Genomic DNA, 19,473 nt, shown 5'->3' on the forward strand with positions numbered 1-19,473 from the left:
AACCTCCAATGATGCTCGACATAGTTCTCTATACAGGTTTGCTAAGCAAGCCGAACCCCAACTATATTTTTTTGTGTTGTTCAAATCATGTAATAGGTTCAAATACATTAAATGAACTCTATTTCCATATTTATCAGGAATTAAAGCACCGCCAATCATGTACATTATGTAAGCTCTACACCTGCATTGTAGTTGGTGCGTTGTTGGTTCTTTAGGCAATGGTGCGCACAACATGTTTAGCAACCATGTCAGCTTTAGTGCGGCTCCTTTACGTGCATTTTCGGGAGGGACTTCCCCTACTAACTCGTGGCATAACTCATCCCAATGTAAGAAGCTAGGTCCAGCCACAACACGACCATCGACTCTAATGCCTAGATGAAGTGCAACATCTTTGAGTGTGATGGTGCACTCTCCCCATGGCAGGTGAAAGGTATGTGTTTCAGGCCTCCATCGTTCAACCAATACAGTGATCAATACAGGATCAATTTTATACTGTTTGATTAAGGCAATATGTTGGAACCCGATAGACGATAATAATGGTATAATTTGTGGTTCTGGTTAAGGTATTGTATGGTAATAGGAAGTGATTAACTCATTAATCGTAGTACGTGAACGATGAACATGTTGATGACGCAATAGAGGTTTATCATCCATGAGAATGATGTCAAATGGTAAACCGAATACAAATGATATAAAATTTGAAGTTGGGTGATGCAAATATGGTATTGACATGCACCTCTCATCTATTTATCATTTACACTGTGTTCGGTTTTGAAAGCACAAATACACTTAAGATAACTGTAATGCCTCGAGATTCCAAAGCACATTTATAATTTGTCTCATTATAAGGCCTCGAGATTCCAAAGCACGTTAACATCAACTGTGGTACTGTCACGCATCGAGATTCTAATGCACGTGAACCAATGACATTTTCGTGCACACTATTCACCCACATGCGTACGATAACCGCATTAGCTTTGTTCTCAACATTTCGCATGGCCTCAACATTACAGTTAATGTAATTGTAATGCCTCGAGATTCCAAACCACATTTATATTTTGTCTCGTTGTAAGGCCTCGAGATTCCAAAGCACATTAACACGACTGTGGTACTGTGATGCATCGAGATTCTAATTCATGTGAACCATGGACCCGTAATTGATTGCATATATAAACCTACCATGTCACCTAATACTTTGCACTGTTGCGTCTAATCAAATTGTGAGAGAAAACAGAGAGGGCTAGCAATGAGGTCAGAGCCTATTTGTGTGTACGTTTATATCAATGGTGAAAACATTCAAAGTTCAAGTGCAAATGCAATTTTCATAGGTGACAACACAAAGTCGTTACTCTTGAATCCAACAATGACGCTGCCAAATATAATCACTGCAATACAGTCATCAATTACAGATAATGGTGTTACGTCTATAATTAATACCCTTTGGTATCGTTGTCCTGTATATCAATTAAATGATGAAGTTCAATACTAGGGCAATTCAAATTATTGACGAAGAAGGTGTCTCATGAATGTTTCATACATTTCTCAATATGAGAAGTGTAATATGTATGGAACTTAAAGTTGATGTTCATAATTCATTATCACCTACTCAAGTTAATGACCTAAGTTGGGCCGACATGGAGCAGAAGCTGGAGAATACCATGAAATTAGAATGAATAATTTAACATATTTTGTTGTCGTATTGCATTGAAGTTTTTCTCCGTCTTTATTATCTAGTTGTAGTTGTTGCATGCTTTGAAGTTGTTATTTTCAATTTACTTCAGTAATAATAGTCTACACATGCATCATTTCAGAGATGCGGAGCAATGTCAGACCTAAGCCTCATATGCACTGACACCCCATTAAAGTGTGGTGTTGCACATTGTTCTCTCACATGCGTATGTTTATCCCATTAACATGTTCCTGAACAATCCATGTGACCTTGGCATGCGATACAGAACATTGCGGTCAACAATCATGATTAAACGAACAGTCTGTCATGTATATTAATGTGTGAGGTTGCATATTGTTCACTCACATGTGTACACTAATTTACTCACATGCACTTAATGTCCTACCTAACTCTCCTACCTAATCGTTGTAACTAACTTTGCTGCCTAACCCTCCCACCTAACCTTCCGATCTAACTATCTTGCCTAACCTTCCAATCTAACACTCTCACCTACCTCTCCCATCTAACCCTCGTAACTAACTCTCCCACCTAACCTTCCAGTCTAACTCTCTCATCTAACCTTCCAATATAACACTCTCACATAACCCTCCCACTAACCCTCGTAACTAACTCTCCCACCTAACCTTCCAATCTAACTCTCCCATCTAACCTTCCAATCTAACACTCCCACCTAACCCTCCCATCTAGCCCTCGTAACTAACTCTCCCAACCTAACCTTCCAATCTAACTCTCCCACCTAACATTCCAATCAAACTCTGGTACTAAACTTTCTCAGCCTATATATAATATCACCATTTGACAACAACATATCACACACAACAATTTTCTCACAAAACAAAACTCGATTTGTAACTCTCACACCATTTCCACTCATATCCCATAAGCACCACCATGGCTCCACCTAAAGAAATTTCGACCCTTATTTACCACAGTGGTCACATTGTAGACGATCCAGTTCAAGGATCGACGTACCAATGTACGACCCCAATATTTTTTTGCGCCAGTCGTTCTATTATGTTTACACAATTCATTCAAAAAAATAACAATCGTCTTCCTACTCGAGCAACTGAACAAGTTGCTCAATTGTTATTTCGTGTCCCTATTTCAATTCATCTCGGTCAGACACGTTTCATTTCAGCTCAACTATTCGACAATGATGATCTTAGAGGCGCGATGGAAAAAATTATCCAGAATCCACAATTGAATTATGCCGAATTCTATGTTGTTACTGAGCTTATTCCTCAACCACAACCATCGTCTCCACAACCCTCATGTCCACAACTACAACTACCGCCTCCACAACAGTTACCGTACAACAACATAGACCTCAATAATCCAGTATCTTCATACAACAACCTTGAATCACAAGACCCCTTTGACATTTATACTTCATACACACAAATATTATCCGAGAATGATTCCTTTTTTAATGGCCAACAAACCTCCTTTGACCAACAAAACCATCCTTCATCCCCCTTTACGCCACCTTCACAGCTACCACAAACGCAAACATTAAACCGAGATGAACATCTCATTGCTAACGAAGATCTCATTATACGATTTCATCATGAAAACATGGATGATATTAGTGAGGATGAGGATCAACAGTTCTTTGATCACATCAATCAGCAAAGTGATGACCAAACCGATGACGAGGGTGTTGGCAGGCCAACGACACCCCCGTCACCTCCGTTGCAATATCAGCAACCTAGGTGTCCAGTAGACTTGAACTTTGACCACCTACCACACTATATTGATCGACACCATTTTGTTCATCAGCAACACAATGTACAACCACCAGTCGGTGTACTCAAGGTTGGCATGACCTTTGATGACAAAGCACAATGTATTCGAGCAATCAAAGAATACAACATCAGAAATCATTTTGATTACAGAACAATTTACTCTGACCAAAGAAGGCTAAACTTCGTCTGCAAGTTGCATAAAAATGGTTGTACATGGAGCTTGGGCGCATGCAATTCAAAGAGGCATAACAAATGGATTATCATGAGTATCAGAGGTCATCACACTTGTCTCGTGCCGATGCTCAGACAAGATCATCGCCAACTCGACAAACACGTCATAGCACAGATCATCCAACCAATTGTCAAAACAAACCCAACCGTCTCCATCAAGACGTTGATTGCAGAGATCAAAACGTTCATGAATTATACCCCATCCTACAAGAAGACATGGTTAGCAAAGCAAAAAGCTTTGGAGATGATTCATGGAAACTGGGAAGAATCATATGCCAAACTGCCAAAACTTTTCGAAGCTTTGCAATCTTGTGTTCCCGGGACAGTGGTCGCTGCTCAAACAGAATCCTTGTATGAGGGGGGAGAAATAGTACCGGGCAAAAGATTGATTAAATGTGTCTTTTGGTCATTTGGTCCATGCATTAATGGTTTTGCATATTTCAAACCCATTATACAAGTAGATGGTACATGGCTTTATGGAAAGTATACTGGCACACTGTTGATAGCTACCATACAAGATGGAGCTAACTATATCTTCCTGATTGCCTATGCCATTGTAGAAGGTGAGACAACTTCAGCTTGGGGTTTTTTCTAAAGAATTTGAGAAAACATGTTACTCCGCAAATTAACATTTCTCTTATTTCAGACTGACACCCCTCAATTATAAGTTCCTACAACAACCCAAGTAACTTATGGGTCCAGGACAGATCCCATTTCTTTTGCCTGCGCCACATTGCAAAAAACTTTCTTCGTGGTAACTCAAACTGCAAACATTTAAAGAAACCACTTATGTTGGCTGGTGAGAATCTATTTTATTTATTCGTTATAATTTTCTTTCAATCAAATTTTATAACATAATACATTGATTGAATATTTACAGGTTACGCATACATGGAGAAGATGCACTGGCGACATCTTGGGGATATTCGTGCGAATAAGCCAAGTGCAGCTGAATGGCTTGATCAATTACCCAAACAAAAATGGGTACAATGCTTTGATTAGGGGAAACGTTGGGGACATATGACTACCAATTTGTCAGAGTCTGTTAATTCCATATTCAAAAACACAAGACATTTGCTGGTGTCATCGTTGGTTGAGGAGACGTATTTCAAGAGCACACAACTTGTTGCTAATAGAGGTCGACAAACTCAGGCAATGATCAACTCCGGCTCACAGTATTCTGAAGTCGTCTTTGATGCAATCAATAGTGGTCAACAAGAATCTAATACACACATTGTAAATGAATTCGACAGACACAATCACACTTTTATTATAACAGAGACTCAATTCCCACTTGAAACACCCAGACCACCTGGAAGGTTTAGAGTAATGTTACAATCCCAAAAGTATGATTGTGGTGAATTTCAGGCTAAACATTTATCGTGTTCTCACGTCATGGCTACCTGTAAATCTGTCAATGTTGATCCCATGACCTATGTGCCAATGATATTCACTTTACAACACATTTTGCACATCTACGACAACTCCTTTGATTTATTGCCACACGAATCAATGTGGCAAGAATATGAAGGAGATCAGTGGGGTCCTGATCCAAGGAGAAAGAGGACTGCAAAGGGTCGTCCCGTTTCAACTCGCATTCCTACTCAGATGGACGAAGACGAAAATGAACGAGCAAATAGAAAAAAATGTGAACTTTGCCGACAACATGGTCATAGCAGAAATAATTGTCCTAATGTATCCTCATCTTAGTTTTTCCTTAGACAAATGTCATTGTTTAAATATTTTATTGATGACGTAGTATAATGTTCTTATATAAATAAATTGTTAAAAGCTTTAGTTTTATCATTTTTAATTAAATCAAATAACATAAACAAACAAATTATATTTAGTAAAATAGTTAAATTAAAAATTTTAAAATTCAGATTATTATACAAAATAAATATATTATTACACAAAATTCAGATTTTAAAACATATATTCACCCAAAAAATATCTTAAATAATTTAAATAATATAACAAAAATACTAAATTTAATAATATCATTTTCTTAATAACAAAATTAAATTATAAAATAATATTAGATAAATTAATTTAATAAATAAATAATTTTAATAATATATAAACATTTTTTATAAAAAAAAGGAAGAAGGGAAGTCGGGTGCCAAAACCCGACTTCCGTGAAAAGCATGAAAGTGGTGTAGTTTGGGAATTAATTCCTAAACTAGTGTATTTTAAGCAAATTTTGGAGAGAGAAGGTGCAATATGGTAAAACAACCCTCTAATTTTATCCAATTTTTATATTTTTCTTTTTATGTATATTTTTAATAAAAAAATTAATTTAATCAATATTAAAAAAATAATTTAGTAATTAAATAAATTTAAAAGTAATTAAAAATATTTTAATATAATATAATATTTAATTTTTTAAAAAAAAGGACACAAAGGGAAGTCAATTCCCAAACCCGACTCCCCTATAAGAAATAAAACAGGTGCATTTGGGGAATTTTTTCTCAAAGTGGTGTACTTTGGGAATTTGTTGGAGAGAGAAGATGCACATTGGTCAAAAAGCCAAATTAGAGTATAATTTTGTATTTATGTTATATGTAATTGTGTGGTTAAATTTATGTTTTGTTAATTTTTGTATGTTCTTATAATTAAAAAATAATGAAATTAGTTAGTAGTATTAAAATACAGTAAAAAAATTTCGCAAAAAAATATATGGCACATTTGTCTTATAAAGTAGACAAAATACTCAAATTACAGTAACTGAACTAATACTCGACAATAATGAAACATATTAAAAATTATAATTACAATGCAAACATAACAAAACTAATGAAGATCTAAAATATGTTGTGCAAAATACATGTCTTCTTCTATTTGAATTACTGATTTGCTAAAAATAGCCAAAATTTCTATTGTGTAGAATCGTTTCCAATAGTTGGATTGTGTTAACACCTTTAGCACGTCTTCATCATTTTTCAATTTTGTTATCTCATATTCAATCAAATTTTTGAAATACTTAGAATGACCTGGTTATCGAAAGAACAATCGTCTAACCAATTGTGATCCATGAATTCCATTAGGGGGAACCCCTATAGGTGCAACTTACTTGATTAAATCCTTGAGTTTCTCCATGCCACATCCCGAAGGAATGTTAAATCTTATTGGATTAGTTCCAGTAAAGGAGTAACCCAAAAACTCACCTTGATGTGGTATGTTCCACTTCCCGTTGTAATACATAATTGCATCATGAGTAGGAGTGATGGTTGATTGCAGGTTGAGTATAGCATCCAGTGTTCTAATAATGGTACATAATAATTCTATAGGACCAACACACGAGTATTGCTCATTGCACATTAACATTGTGTAAACATCATCATCATTTTTCAATTGTAAAGATTGAAAAAAATATTGTTGACCTGCATCTATGAATGGTTGTCGATAGTAGATTTCATCCAGTAATTGATCGTTGGTTAGTTGAAGGGTGTTGTGCATTCTACGCTTGAGTGTATCAAAAGAACAGTTGTTAGGAACTCGCATTGGTGTTGGAGTGAGACTTTGAAAATAAACACCAATTTGGTTGTGAGTGATTGATCCATTTGGAAAAATGAAAGTTAATATGGAGTTAGCAATGGTCTGACTGCTTGTTTCTCCCAAAAATGACATAGTAATAAGATTGAATTTGGTTTGTGAAATTATGTTCTGTGAGATTGTGTGTTTGTATTGTGTATGTGTTGTGTTATTTATAGTTGTATGAGTATTCTGCCACATTGATGTGTATTGGAATCCAATGTTTCTTTTTCCCTAGTAAGTGATGTAGAAAACGTCCATTATAATTTCATAGTGAACAAAGAGATTATGAGTTGTCCATCTCATGTCAGTTTTGCACACGTCTCTAAAAATTAAATGTCTCACCTGCAAAACTAACATGAAATGGACAATTCATAATGCAGAGTGTTGTCAATTTGGACTGTAATTTTTCTCATGTAATTAAAGCAGCAGACGTTCATGATGATTTTCAGAGTGAACAAAGAGATTATAAGTTGTCCATTTCATGTCAGTTTTGCAGGTGAGACATTTAATTTTTAGAGACGTGTGAAAATTGGAGAGTATTGTCAATTTGGACTGTGATTTTTCCCTTGTAATTAAAGCAGCAAACATCCATAATTATTTTCAGAGTGAACAAAGAGATTATGAGTTGTCCATTTCATGTCAGTTTTATCGATGAGACATTTAATTTTTAGATACAGTGTAGTGTAAATGGCAAAGTATTGTGAATTTTGGCAGTTATGTTACCATGTCAACTACTGCAGTAAAAGTGGGTAAACTGAAAATTGCTAATTTAAATTTAAAGGAAAAATTATTTCAATACGTAAAGTGATAACTGAAGATAAGACATTACATGAAAGTGTCAAAGAAGAAATAACTTAGACATGAATGATCTGTAGATTACCAATCCCGTTTGAATATAGGTTCGTGGGATGGAGACAGGTTACTTCCTTCGGGCCCGGAAGAGGAGTCAGTACTATCATGGTTTTTGACCCAACAAGTCTCGTATTCATCTGATAAGTCCTCAAGATTGGAGGTTGAGCCATATTGGTTGTGTGGTGGGTTATTATTGTGACAGATTATGGCAAATAACTCCACAAATGATAGTGATGGGTTGTTGTAAAAAATGTTGAACATTTGTCGAACATCAGCATCATCTCGCAGAATAAAAGATGTGTACATATAACGTTGTCCTGACTCAAATATAGGGCACCGAAAGTGGAGATGTTGGATATGTTGTTCTGGGTCAATGTTTAGTTTTTGGAGAACAAGTTCAAGCAATTGTGTAAAGGTTATGACCTTGTCGACCATGAAAGTTTTTGTGTTGTTACTAACGAAGGTGGTGCCCTCATTAGTATTACAAATTTGGCCGTCGTAGTAAACACAAACATATGCAGTTAGGTTACACATTGTGGTAGGGATTGAGATTAAAATTTGAAATTGTTACGAATGTCTTTAGTTGTAGTGGTATTTATAGAATTTGGTTATAGTTGAGTGAGTCACTAGTTAAATGTGCATTTTGATGAACCGGTAAATGAACATTTAAGCATATTTACAAGGGTCCATAATGTGCAAATTGCCGAGTGATAAAAGCAACTGAGTGAAAAAAAACTGAGTTGTCCACGTCATGTCAGTTTTACCGGTGTGACATTAATTTTTTTAGAGACGTGTGCAAATTGCCGAGTGTTGTCAATTTCAACTGTGAAATATCCCTGGTAATTGATGGAGCAAAATTCCATTATAATTATCAAAGTGAAAAAAAAAATTGAGTTGTCCATGTCATGTCAGTTTTACTGGTGCAACATTTATTTTTTTAGAGACGTGTGCAAATTGCCGAGTGTTGTCAATTTCAAGTGTGATTTATCCCTGATAATTGATGGAGCAGGAGTCCATTATAATTATCAGAGTGAAAAAAAAAATTGATTTGTCCATGTCATGTCAGTTTTCTGGTGCGACATTTATTTTTTTTAAGACGTGTGCGAATTGCTGAATGTTGTCAATTTTGACTATGATTTATCTCTGGTAATTGATGGAGTAGAAGTCCATTATAATTATCAAAGTGAAAAAAAATTGAATAGTCCATGTCATGTCAGTTTTACTGGTGAGACATTTATTTGTTTAGAAACCTGTGCAAATTGCCAAGTGTTGTCATTTTCGACTATGATTTATCCCTGATAATTGATGCAACAGAAGTCCATTATAATTTCATAATAAAAAAAATGATTTGTGAAAATTGCATAGTGTGTCACTAATATTATTTTTTTTGGATTTTTTGACGTTATTACCATGGAAAGTGTCCAAATCATAGTTTTTTATTTATTTTGTGCTTGTATTTTGAGGTGATATCTCATGGAACTGGTGCACAAAATAATTTTTTTTGGATTCTTTGACGTTCAAAACATAGAAAAAGTGTGTGACGAATATGATTAATGTGTTTGAAATAATTTTAAAAAAATGCAGAACATGGGCACTTTGCAAGGGTCCAAATCATAGTTTTTTTGATTTTGTACTTGTATTTTGAGGTGTTATTCCATGGAACTGGTGCACGAAATAATTTTTTTGGATTCTTTGACATTCAAACCATACAAAAAATGAGTCACAAATATCATTAATGTGTTCGACATAATTTAAAAAAAAATACAGAACATGGGCACTTAAGCATAGTTGCAAGGGTCCAAATCATAGTTTTTTTTTTATTTTGTACTTGTATTTTGAGGTGTTATTCCATGGAACTGGTGCACGAAATAAATTTTTTTTGGATTCTTTGACATTCAAACCATACAAAAAACGAGTCACAAATATCATTAATGTGTTCGACATAATTTTAAAAAAATGCAGAACATGGGCACTTAAGCATAGTTGCAAGGGTCCAAATCATAGTTTTTTTGATTTGGTACTTGTATTTTGAGGTGTCATTCCATGGAACTGGTGCACGAAATATTTTTTGGATTCTTTGACGTTCAAACCATACAAAAAACGAGTCACACATATCATTAATGTGTTCAACATAATTTTAAAAATATGCTGAACATGGGCACTTAAGCATAGTTGTAAGGGTCCAAATCATAATTTTTTTTTATTTTGTACTTGTATTTTGAGGTGTTATTCCATGGAACTGGTGCACGAAATAATTTTTTTTGGATTCTTTGACGTTCAAACCATACAAAAAACGAGTCACAAATATTATTAATGTGTTCAACATAATTTTAAAAAAAATGCAGAACATGGGCACTTAAGCATAGTTGCAAGGGTCCAAATTATAGTTTTTTTTATTTAGTACTTGTATTTTGAGGTGTTATTCCATGGAACTGGTGCACGAAATAATTTTTTTTTGGATTCTTTGACGTTCAAACCATAGGAAAAACGAGTCACAAATATCATTAATGTGTTCGACATAATTTTAAAAAAATGCAGAACATGGGCACTTAATTATAATTTCAAGGGTCCAAATCATATTTGATGATGCCGTTACAGGGGTACTTAAACATATTTGATCCCATTATCACAACATTTTATACTTCAATGACCAGTCCCACAAGGTGGTGGACGCCGATTACGTCGCGGATTTCTTCTTTCTAGTATGACTGGTTCTCCCACGTCATGATGATGTTGTTGTTCTATGTTAGTATTTTCAATGTTGGTTGTTGCAGCTGAAGAACTTTGACCTTGTTCTCCAAATGAATGCGGTGCATCTAAGTGTTGTAAAGTAGCTAAATATGATGCCGCTGAATTTGGTGTATTAAAATCGACGCCAAATAAATTGGTCATCCATTCATGGGTGGTTGTAGTGACTGACTCGCCAGTGTGGCCAAAAGTTTGATGAGCAGGTGAAGGAGTAGAATACATTCACTGAGGATGTGGAAATTCAAAATGTGTTTGTTCAACACCTGACCCTGCAATATTTTGGGTAATTGTTGTGCGTGGATCCTGTAGTTGTTGTGCAACAGACAAGAACAAAGTAGTGTTTTTCCTATACCATTCCATGTACGCTGGTGTATGTGTCACTATTCCTTCAACCCATTGCCCAACTAAAACATCGTTGTGTTTGTTTTTCCAGAGATTAATCCAATCCGCAAGGTATTCCATCCAATCAGTGTAATGATTGCCTCGCATGTCAATTTGGTGAAGTAGATCAAGATTCATGGGATCAACAGGGATATCTTGTTGTAGTCCAAACTGTAGCTTAACCCGATTTGTTTGATGTCATTCGACAATCGAGAAACAAATAATTGCAGTACATGTGATGGTGCACTCTCTCTATGGCATGTGAAAGGTATGTGTTTCAGGCCTCCATCGTTGAACCAATGCAGTGATCAATGCAGAATCAATTTTACACTGTTTGATTAGGGCAATATGTTGGAACTCGGTACACGATAATAATGGTATAATTTGTGGTTCTGATTCAGGTATTGTATGGTAATAGGAAGTGATTAACTCATTAATCGTAGTACGTGAACGATGAACGTGTTGATGACGCAATAGAGGTTTATCATCCATGAGAATGATGTCAAATGGTAAACCGAATACAAATGATATAAAATTTGAAGTTGGGTGATGCAAATGTGGTATTGGCATGCACCTCTCATCTATTTGTCATTTAAACTGTGTTCATTTTTGCAAGCACAAATACACTTAAGGTAACTGTAATGCCTCGAAATTCCAAAGCACATTTATAATTTGTCTCGTTGTAAGGCCTCGAGATTCCAAAGCACGTTAACATGAATGTGGTACTGTGATGCATCGAGATTCTAATTCACGTGAATCAATGAAATTTCGTGCACATTGTTCACCCGCATGCGTACGTTAACCGCATTAACTTGGTTCTCAATAATTCGCATGTCCTTAACGTTACACTTAAGGTAACTGTAATGCCTTGAGATTCCAAAGCACATTTATAATTTGTCTCGTTGCAAGGCCTCGAGATTCCAAAGCACGTTAAGAACAATTGTGGTACTTTCACGCATCGAGATTCTAATGCACGTGAACCAATGACATTTTCATGCACACTATTCACCCGCATGCGTACGATAACCGCATTAGCTTCGTTCTCAACATTTTGCATGGCCTCAACATTACACTTAATATAATTGTAATGCCTCGAGATTCCAAACCACATTTATATTTTGTCTCGTTGCAAGGCCTTGAGATTCCAAAGCACGTTAACACGACTGTGGTACTGTGACGCATCGAGATTCTAATTCACGTGAACCATGTACCCGTGATTGATTGCATATATAAACCTACCATGTCACCCAATACTTTGCACAGTTGCATCTAATCAAATTGTGAGAGAAAACATAGAGGGCTAGCAATGAGGTCAGAGCCTATTTGTTCGTACGTTTATATCAATAGTGAAATCATTCAAAGTTCAATTGCAAATACAATTTTCAGAGGTGACAACACAAAGTCGTTACTCTTGAATCCAACAATGACGCTGCCAAATATAATCACTGCAATACAATCATCAATTACAGATAATGGTGTTACACCTATAATTAATGCCCTTTGGTATCGTTGTCCTGTATATCAATTAAATGGTGAAGTTCAATATAGGGCAATTCAAATTATTGACAAAGAAGGTGTCTCATGCATGTTTCATACATTTCTCAATATGACAAGTGTAATATGTATGGAACTTAAAGTTGATGTTCATAATTCATCATCACCTACTCAAGTTAATGACCTTATTTTGGGCCGACATGGAGCAGAAGCTGGAGAATACCATGAAATTAGAATGAATAATTTAACATATTTTGTTGTTGTATTGCTTTGAAGTTTTTCTCCGTCTTTATTATCTAGTTGTAGTTGTTGCATGCTTTGAAGTTGTTATTTTCAATTTACTTCAGTAATAATAGTCTACATATGCATCATTTCAGAGATACGGAGCAATGTCAGACCTAACCCTCACATGCACTGACACCCCATTAAAGTGTGGCTTTGCACACTGTTCACTCACATGCGTATGTTTATCCCATTAACATGTTTCTAAACAATCCATGTGACCTTGGCATGCGATACAGAACACTGCGGTCAACAATCATGATTAAACGAACAGTCTGTCATGTATATTAATGTGTGGCTTTGCATACTATTCACTCACATGTGTATACTAATTTACTCACATGCACTTAATGTCCTACCTAACTCTCCTACCTAACCGTCGTAACTAACTTTGTTGCCTAGCCCTCCCACCTAACCTTCCGATCTAACTCTCTTACCTAACCTTCCAATCTAACACTCCCATCTAACCCTCGTAACTAACTCTCCCAACCTAACCTTCCAATCTAACTCTCCCACCTAACATTCCAATCTAGCCCTCGTAACTAACTCTCCCACCTAACCTTCCAATCTAACTCTCCCACCTAACCTTCCAATCTAACCCTCGTAACTAACTCTCCCACCTAACATTTCAATCTAACTCTGGTACTAAACTTTCTTAGCCTATATATAATATCACCATTTGACAACAACATATCACACCCAACAACTTTCTCACAAAACAAAACTCGATTTGTAACTCTCACACCATTTCCACTCATATTCCATAAGCACCACCATGACTCCACCTAAAGAAATTGCGACCATCATTTACCACAATGGTCATATTGTAGACGATCCAGTTCAAGGATCGATGTACACATGTACGACCCCAATATTTTTTTACGTCAGTCGTTCTATTACGTTTACACAATTCTTTCGAAAAATTAACAATCGTCTCCCTACTCGAGCAACTGAACAAGTTGCTCAGTTGTTATTTTGTGTCCCTATTTCATTTCATCTCGGTCAGACACGTTTTATTTCAGCTCAACTATTCGACAATGATGATCTTAGAGGCGCAATGGAAACAATTCTCCAGAATTCACAATTGAATTATGTCAAATTCTATGCTATTACTGAGCTTATTCGTCAACCACAACCATCGTCTTCACAACTCTCATGTCCACAACTACAACTACCGCCTCCACAGCAGTTATTGTACAACAACATAGACCTCAATAATCCAGTATCTTCATACAACAACCTTGAATCACAAGAACCTTTTGACATTTATGCTTCATACACACAAATATTATCCGAGAACGATTCTTTTCTTCATGGCCAACAAACCTCCTCTGACCAACAAAACCATTTAAAGAAACCACTTATGTTGGCTGGTGAGAATCTATTTTATTTATTCGTTATAATTTTCTTTCAATCAAATTTTATAACATAATACATTGATTGAATATTTACAGGTTACGCATACACGGAGAAGATGCACTGGCGACATCTTGGGGATATTCGTGCGAATAAGCCAAGTGCAGCTGAATGGCTTGATCAATTACCCAAACAAAAATGGGTACAATGCTTCGATGAGGGGAAACGTTGGGGACATATGACTACCAATTTGTCGGAGTCTGTTAATTCCATGTTCAAAAACACAAGACATTTGTCGGTGTCATCGTTGGTTGAGGAGACGTATTTCAAGAGCACACAACTTGTTGCTAATAGAGGTCGACAAACTCAGGCAATGATCAACTCCGGCTCACAGTATTCTGAAGTCGTCTTCGATGCAATGAATAGCGGTCAACAAGAATTTAATACACACATTGTAAATGAATTCGATAAACACAATCACACTTTTATTATAACAGAGACTCAATCCCCACTTGAAACACCCAGACCACCTGGAAGGTTTAGAGTAATGTTATAATCCCAAAAGTGTGATTGTGGTGAATATCAGGCTAAACATTTACCATGTTCTCACGTCATGGCTACCTGTAAATCTGTCAATGTTGATCCCATGACCTATGTGCCGATGTTATTCACTTTGCAACACATTTTGCACATCTACGACAACTCTTTTGGTTTACTGCCATACGAATCAATGTGGCAAGAATATGAAGCAGATCAGTGGGGTCATGATCCAAGGAGAAAGAGGACTGCAAAGGGCCGTCTTGTTCAACTCGCATTCCCACTGAGATGGACGAAGACGAAAATGAACGAGCAAGTAGAAAAAAATGTGGACTTTGTCGGTAACATGGTCATAGCAAAAACAATTGTCCTAATATATTCTGATCTTAAATTTTTCTTTAGCCAAATGTCATTGTTTAAATATTTTATTGATAATGCAGTATAATTTCTTTTATAAATAAATTGTTAAAAGTTTTAGTTTTATCATTTTTAATTAAATCTAATGACATAAGCAAACTAATTATATTTAGTAAAATGATTAAATTTAATATATAAAATTTTTTCCAAAATAAATATATTATCATTCAAAATTCAGATTTTAAAACAAATATTCAATCAAAAATATCTCAAATAAATTAAATAATGTAAAAAAATAGTTAAATTCTATAATATCAATTTTTTAATAAAAAAAATTAATTTAATCAATATTAAAAAATAATTTAGTAATTAAATAATTTTAAAAGTAATTAAAAATATTTTTATATAATATAATATTTAATTTTAAAAAAAGGACACGAAGAAGTCGGGGTGCCCAAACTCGACTCCCCTATAAGAAATTAAACAGGTGCAGTTGGGGGATTTTTTCTCAAAGTGGTGTACATTGGGAATTTGCTGAAGAGAGAAGGTGCACATTGGTCAAAAAGCCTATAAACTCACGACTATAAGTACCAGTAACTGTGCAATTATTGTTGAATGGGTGAAGTCAAGTCTAAAGCTCATTTAATTGTACATCATGTCTTATCTTGTGTACTTGTATTGTCTCATTTGTGTACATATTTATTTATTTTAAGAAATATCATTAAGTTGAGAACTAATATATAAAAACTTTATATATTGTGATACATGAAAGATAATACTCATTATTAGAGGTCTTATGGTCATGACTTATACTGTGTTTCATGTTATTACTAATGTTGGGTTAAATGTAAAGTGGGAGAATGTTGGATTTTCCTGATTTAGCATAAATAACTTGATCTATTTTTTGAATGAATTTTCGTTGCTATTTTTTGGGAAGAACTATTTTCAATTGGGATTCATTTTTTGTCCACGTTCAACCCACATTGAGTAATGTTGAGTAAGCAACGTTCTGCAACAACCCAAGATCTTATCCATACGCACGTTCTAATTCACGAAGGTTGAGCTATGTGATGGGTAGAGTTCTATAAATAGAGGCAAATTTGTCAGTTCTGTATCACCAAGCCTCTCTATAGAATAATCACAATCAATTTGAGTAAATGAGGGTCTAGAATAACGAAGTTAAAGTCAAGTTTAAATGTGGGTTGCAATGGGTGGACGTAAATGTTTTAAATGTGTATTTTAATTGTTTGGAATATTTAGATCATAATATTATTTCATTAACACATAATGTCTAATGGAATACCTATACAATCATGTTTTTGTTTGAAAAATACTTAACATTTGAAATTGAAATTCAAATCTCCTTTAACACATGATAAAAAAAAAATTCTTGAATACCTTTATTATGATCTCTTTAAGTTAATAAGTCAACAAAAGCCACCAAGGTTGATAAATAATTTCAGTACATCCCAAACAATAAATTAAAAAAAAAAAAGAGAGAGAGAAAGAAAATAGACTTGATCAACGGAATGTTTTATTTAGACATATTGTTCTACCAAATTTTTAATCATTTAATTAAAGAAACAAAGTATATACAAATTGGAGACTAAGTTGGTTTTGTTTCACGAACTATTCCTTTAATCCTTGCTGGAAACATGACATAGAAATGTTATTAGTGAGTATTTCAAAAAAAAAACGTGTGATATAACTTACAGCATTTATTTTATTACCTTATAGTAAACCTGAGGATAATTTTTTTTCAATCCCACATCCATAGGAATAAGTAAATAATCCGTGAAACGAACATCCTCTAAAAAAAACTATTCCAGATATAAGAAGATATTTTCAAAACTCTCAAAATTGTCAATTTTCCCCCACTTTAATCTGTAGTTACATGTATTTGATTATACTTATCCATCCGTTGACAACCCTGTTTTTCAAAATCATATCCTATCTTTGAAAAAATAAAAAAATAATATATATGTAATATTAAAGACCATAAAAAGTTCATTCACTTCAAAATCTTTAGTACATATGGTCCCTCGTATCAAATTTCTGATCATTTCCTTCAATTAAATCATTTACTTGAAAAAAATTAATAATAGTCAACCCCGCTACATGTCTATCACTTTAAATGCCGATTTGCGCAATTCAGCAGCTCTATGTGCAAAGTAACATCTTTCTCCAGAGGTGCAAGATCCTTTTGCAAAATTCTCACACAGCTTGGCCTTGAAGTTGCTTCCAAGGGGCAAGGGGCAAGGGCACCAGGAACACCTGGGGTAGATTTTGGTGGGGCAGACATTGACACAGTCAATAGTAAATCTTTTACCATGTTACTTGCTTCCTTAATCTGTTCAAAAGTTCCCTCGAGTTCAATGTTTCTAAGATTTGGATCAGTTTCATGTTCTCCAATTGAAAGTTTAGCTCTTTTTTTTGTGGACAGATCTGCTTCGAGTTCACACCACCCTTCCATTGATAGCTCTAGCAGGGGAAGCTTCTACAATGATCTTGGTGGTAGAAATGGCACCAAAATTACCAGCCAACGCGGGAGGAGGCTCTAATCGAACAACCATACGACCCCCTTGCCGGATTATCATCATCATCATCGATTGGTGGAGCAATAGGTTTGCCAAGTTCTCATTCATTCACCATGAGCAAAAATGGCACTTGCCACCAAATTTGCATCCTTTGGCAGGATCGAACTAGTTACATATGCAGGTCATAACAGCAAATGGAGCAAAATCACTTGTTGGTAATTTTCAATAAACCTTATAAAATATCAAATGAGCACCAAAATACATTACATCAAATTATCAAGAGGTTTTAAGGAATACTTAGATCCATAAAGAGTTTGATCAACACGCAGCGAAATCTGATAGTGGTCATGAATAATTGGTTTAATGACCTTCCTCAACCAAATCACCTACTTCCTTATGGGACCTTCGTTTTTTCTTCAGATGGGGAGAGGAGAAACTGTTTATTGATTTGATGTATTGAGGACCATAATCATGCCTTAGGTTTTAAACTTATTAGGGTTCTCATTATCCCCTAATGGACCAAACTGATTTCCGCTCATTAAACTCATATCAATTTTTTGGCAGTATAATGGACTCACTTAAATAGATCACTTTATATTGAACTCATTTAAATGTAAATAACTAATATAAATATTATAATATAATATGTAGCTCATATTAATTAATTAGGAATTATAAAATTCCTAACAATCTCCCACTTGGGTTTCATATTAACCTTAGACATTTATATTACAAAATTCTTTAGGCGCGCAACCGTATGTTATTTACTTTTAGACTCCTTTTATATAATCTGGTCCATCTCATATAGCAACAAGAAATCACTGCAGTTTTCATCACAATTAGCTTAACTAAGCCGCAATGATCACCACTGTTACTCATACTCGATAACATAGATCAAATATGGATAAGCGGCATGAAAATTACATACAATGTGATCTTAATCATGTCTATTTTCAACTAGTCCAAACTTTATTCTTTATAGAGATCAATCCAAAATGCAATACAAATATTGCACACAAAACGAACTCAAAATAAAATGATAAACATCAACTTTATTTCTACAAAAAATCCAAATAACAAAATGTTTGTAAACCGTAATATATAAAACATGAGTAAGACTCCTACTAAACTAAGGTACTGTCAGGAATTATACCCATATGAGCAGTGTGCTTGTGAAAAAACTTTAGTATCATACCTTTAGTAAGTGAATCAACTAGCATGGAATGAGTTCCTATATATTCTATACAAATATGTATTTTCTAAATTCTTTATTCAATAACCAAATACTTTATGTCAACCAAAAAAAAATACTTTTACTTAGTTGAATCCTTAACAAGACTGCTAAGATATTGTTTCAATAAACACCTGATGACTACTTATTGTTGGCGACAACAGACAAGCCAGTTACAATAGTTTAGCAATCATAAATTCTAGTATAATGTCTCATAGCAAAATATTAATTTCACCAACATAGTCAAATGTGAATCCTTATGTGAAGTGATTGCTATTAAGACATTCTGAAATATTCAAAGTCATAATACCCAATGATCTCTAAACTTTTAGACTTTCGATATGAAAACATGTAGTTCATTGTTCTCTTCAATTAATGCATAATGCACTTTACTACTTTCTAGTGTTGCATACCAAGGTTACTCATATATCACCTTAGGACTCCCACAAAAATAATTTCAAACTCTAAATTTTATACATGCAGATTTGGGATTCG

General features: G+C 34.7%; 2 protein-coding genes and 1 pseudogene across 2 annotated transcripts; 2 read left to right on the forward strand and 1 right to left on the reverse strand.

Annotated features, from left to right (window-relative positions):
- Positions 1-2,515: 2,515 nt before the first annotated feature.
- Positions 2,516-5,469, forward strand: LOC114367654. Its single transcript, XM_028324839.1, has 3 exons — positions 2,516-4,229; positions 4,313-4,465; positions 4,547-5,469. The coding sequence occupies exons 1-2, from the start codon at positions 2,582-2,584 to the stop codon at positions 4,315-4,317; spliced, it is 1,653 nt and encodes a 550-aa protein (XP_028180640.1). The 5' UTR covers positions 2,516-2,581; the 3' UTR covers positions 4,318-4,465; positions 4,547-5,469.
- An 8,205-nt stretch (positions 5,470-13,674) lies between these two features.
- On the forward strand, positions 13,675-15,254 carry LOC114425638. The gene is made up of 2 exons (XM_028392578.1): positions 13,675-14,333; positions 14,415-15,254. The coding sequence occupies exons 1-2, from the start codon at positions 13,736-13,738 to the stop codon at positions 14,870-14,872; spliced, it is 1,056 nt and encodes a 351-aa protein (XP_028248379.1). The 5' UTR covers positions 13,675-13,735; the 3' UTR covers positions 14,873-15,254.
- Positions 15,255-17,324: 2,070 nt separating this feature from the next.
- LOC114368260 lies at positions 17,325-17,813 on the reverse strand (annotated as a pseudogene).
- Positions 17,814-19,473: the final 1,660 nt, after the last annotated feature.

Source organism: Glycine soja, chromosome 9 (genome assembly GCF_004193775.1).
Source record: "Glycine soja cultivar W05 chromosome 9, ASM419377v2, whole genome shotgun sequence".
Lineage (NCBI taxonomy): Eukaryota > Viridiplantae > Streptophyta > Magnoliopsida > Fabales > Fabaceae > Glycine > Glycine soja.

Coding starts and splice junctions, on each gene's coding strand:
- LOC114425638 (XM_028392578.1), top strand. CDS start 13,736: ATGACTCCACCTAAAGAAATTGCGACCATCATTTACCACAATGGTCAT. Junction 14,334..14,414: donor GAAACCACTTATGTTGGCTG/GTGAGAATCTAT, acceptor GAATATTTACAG/GTTACGCATACACGGAGAAG.
- LOC114367654 (XM_028324839.1), top strand. CDS start 2,582: ATGGCTCCACCTAAAGAAATTTCGACCCTTATTTACCACAGTGGTCAC.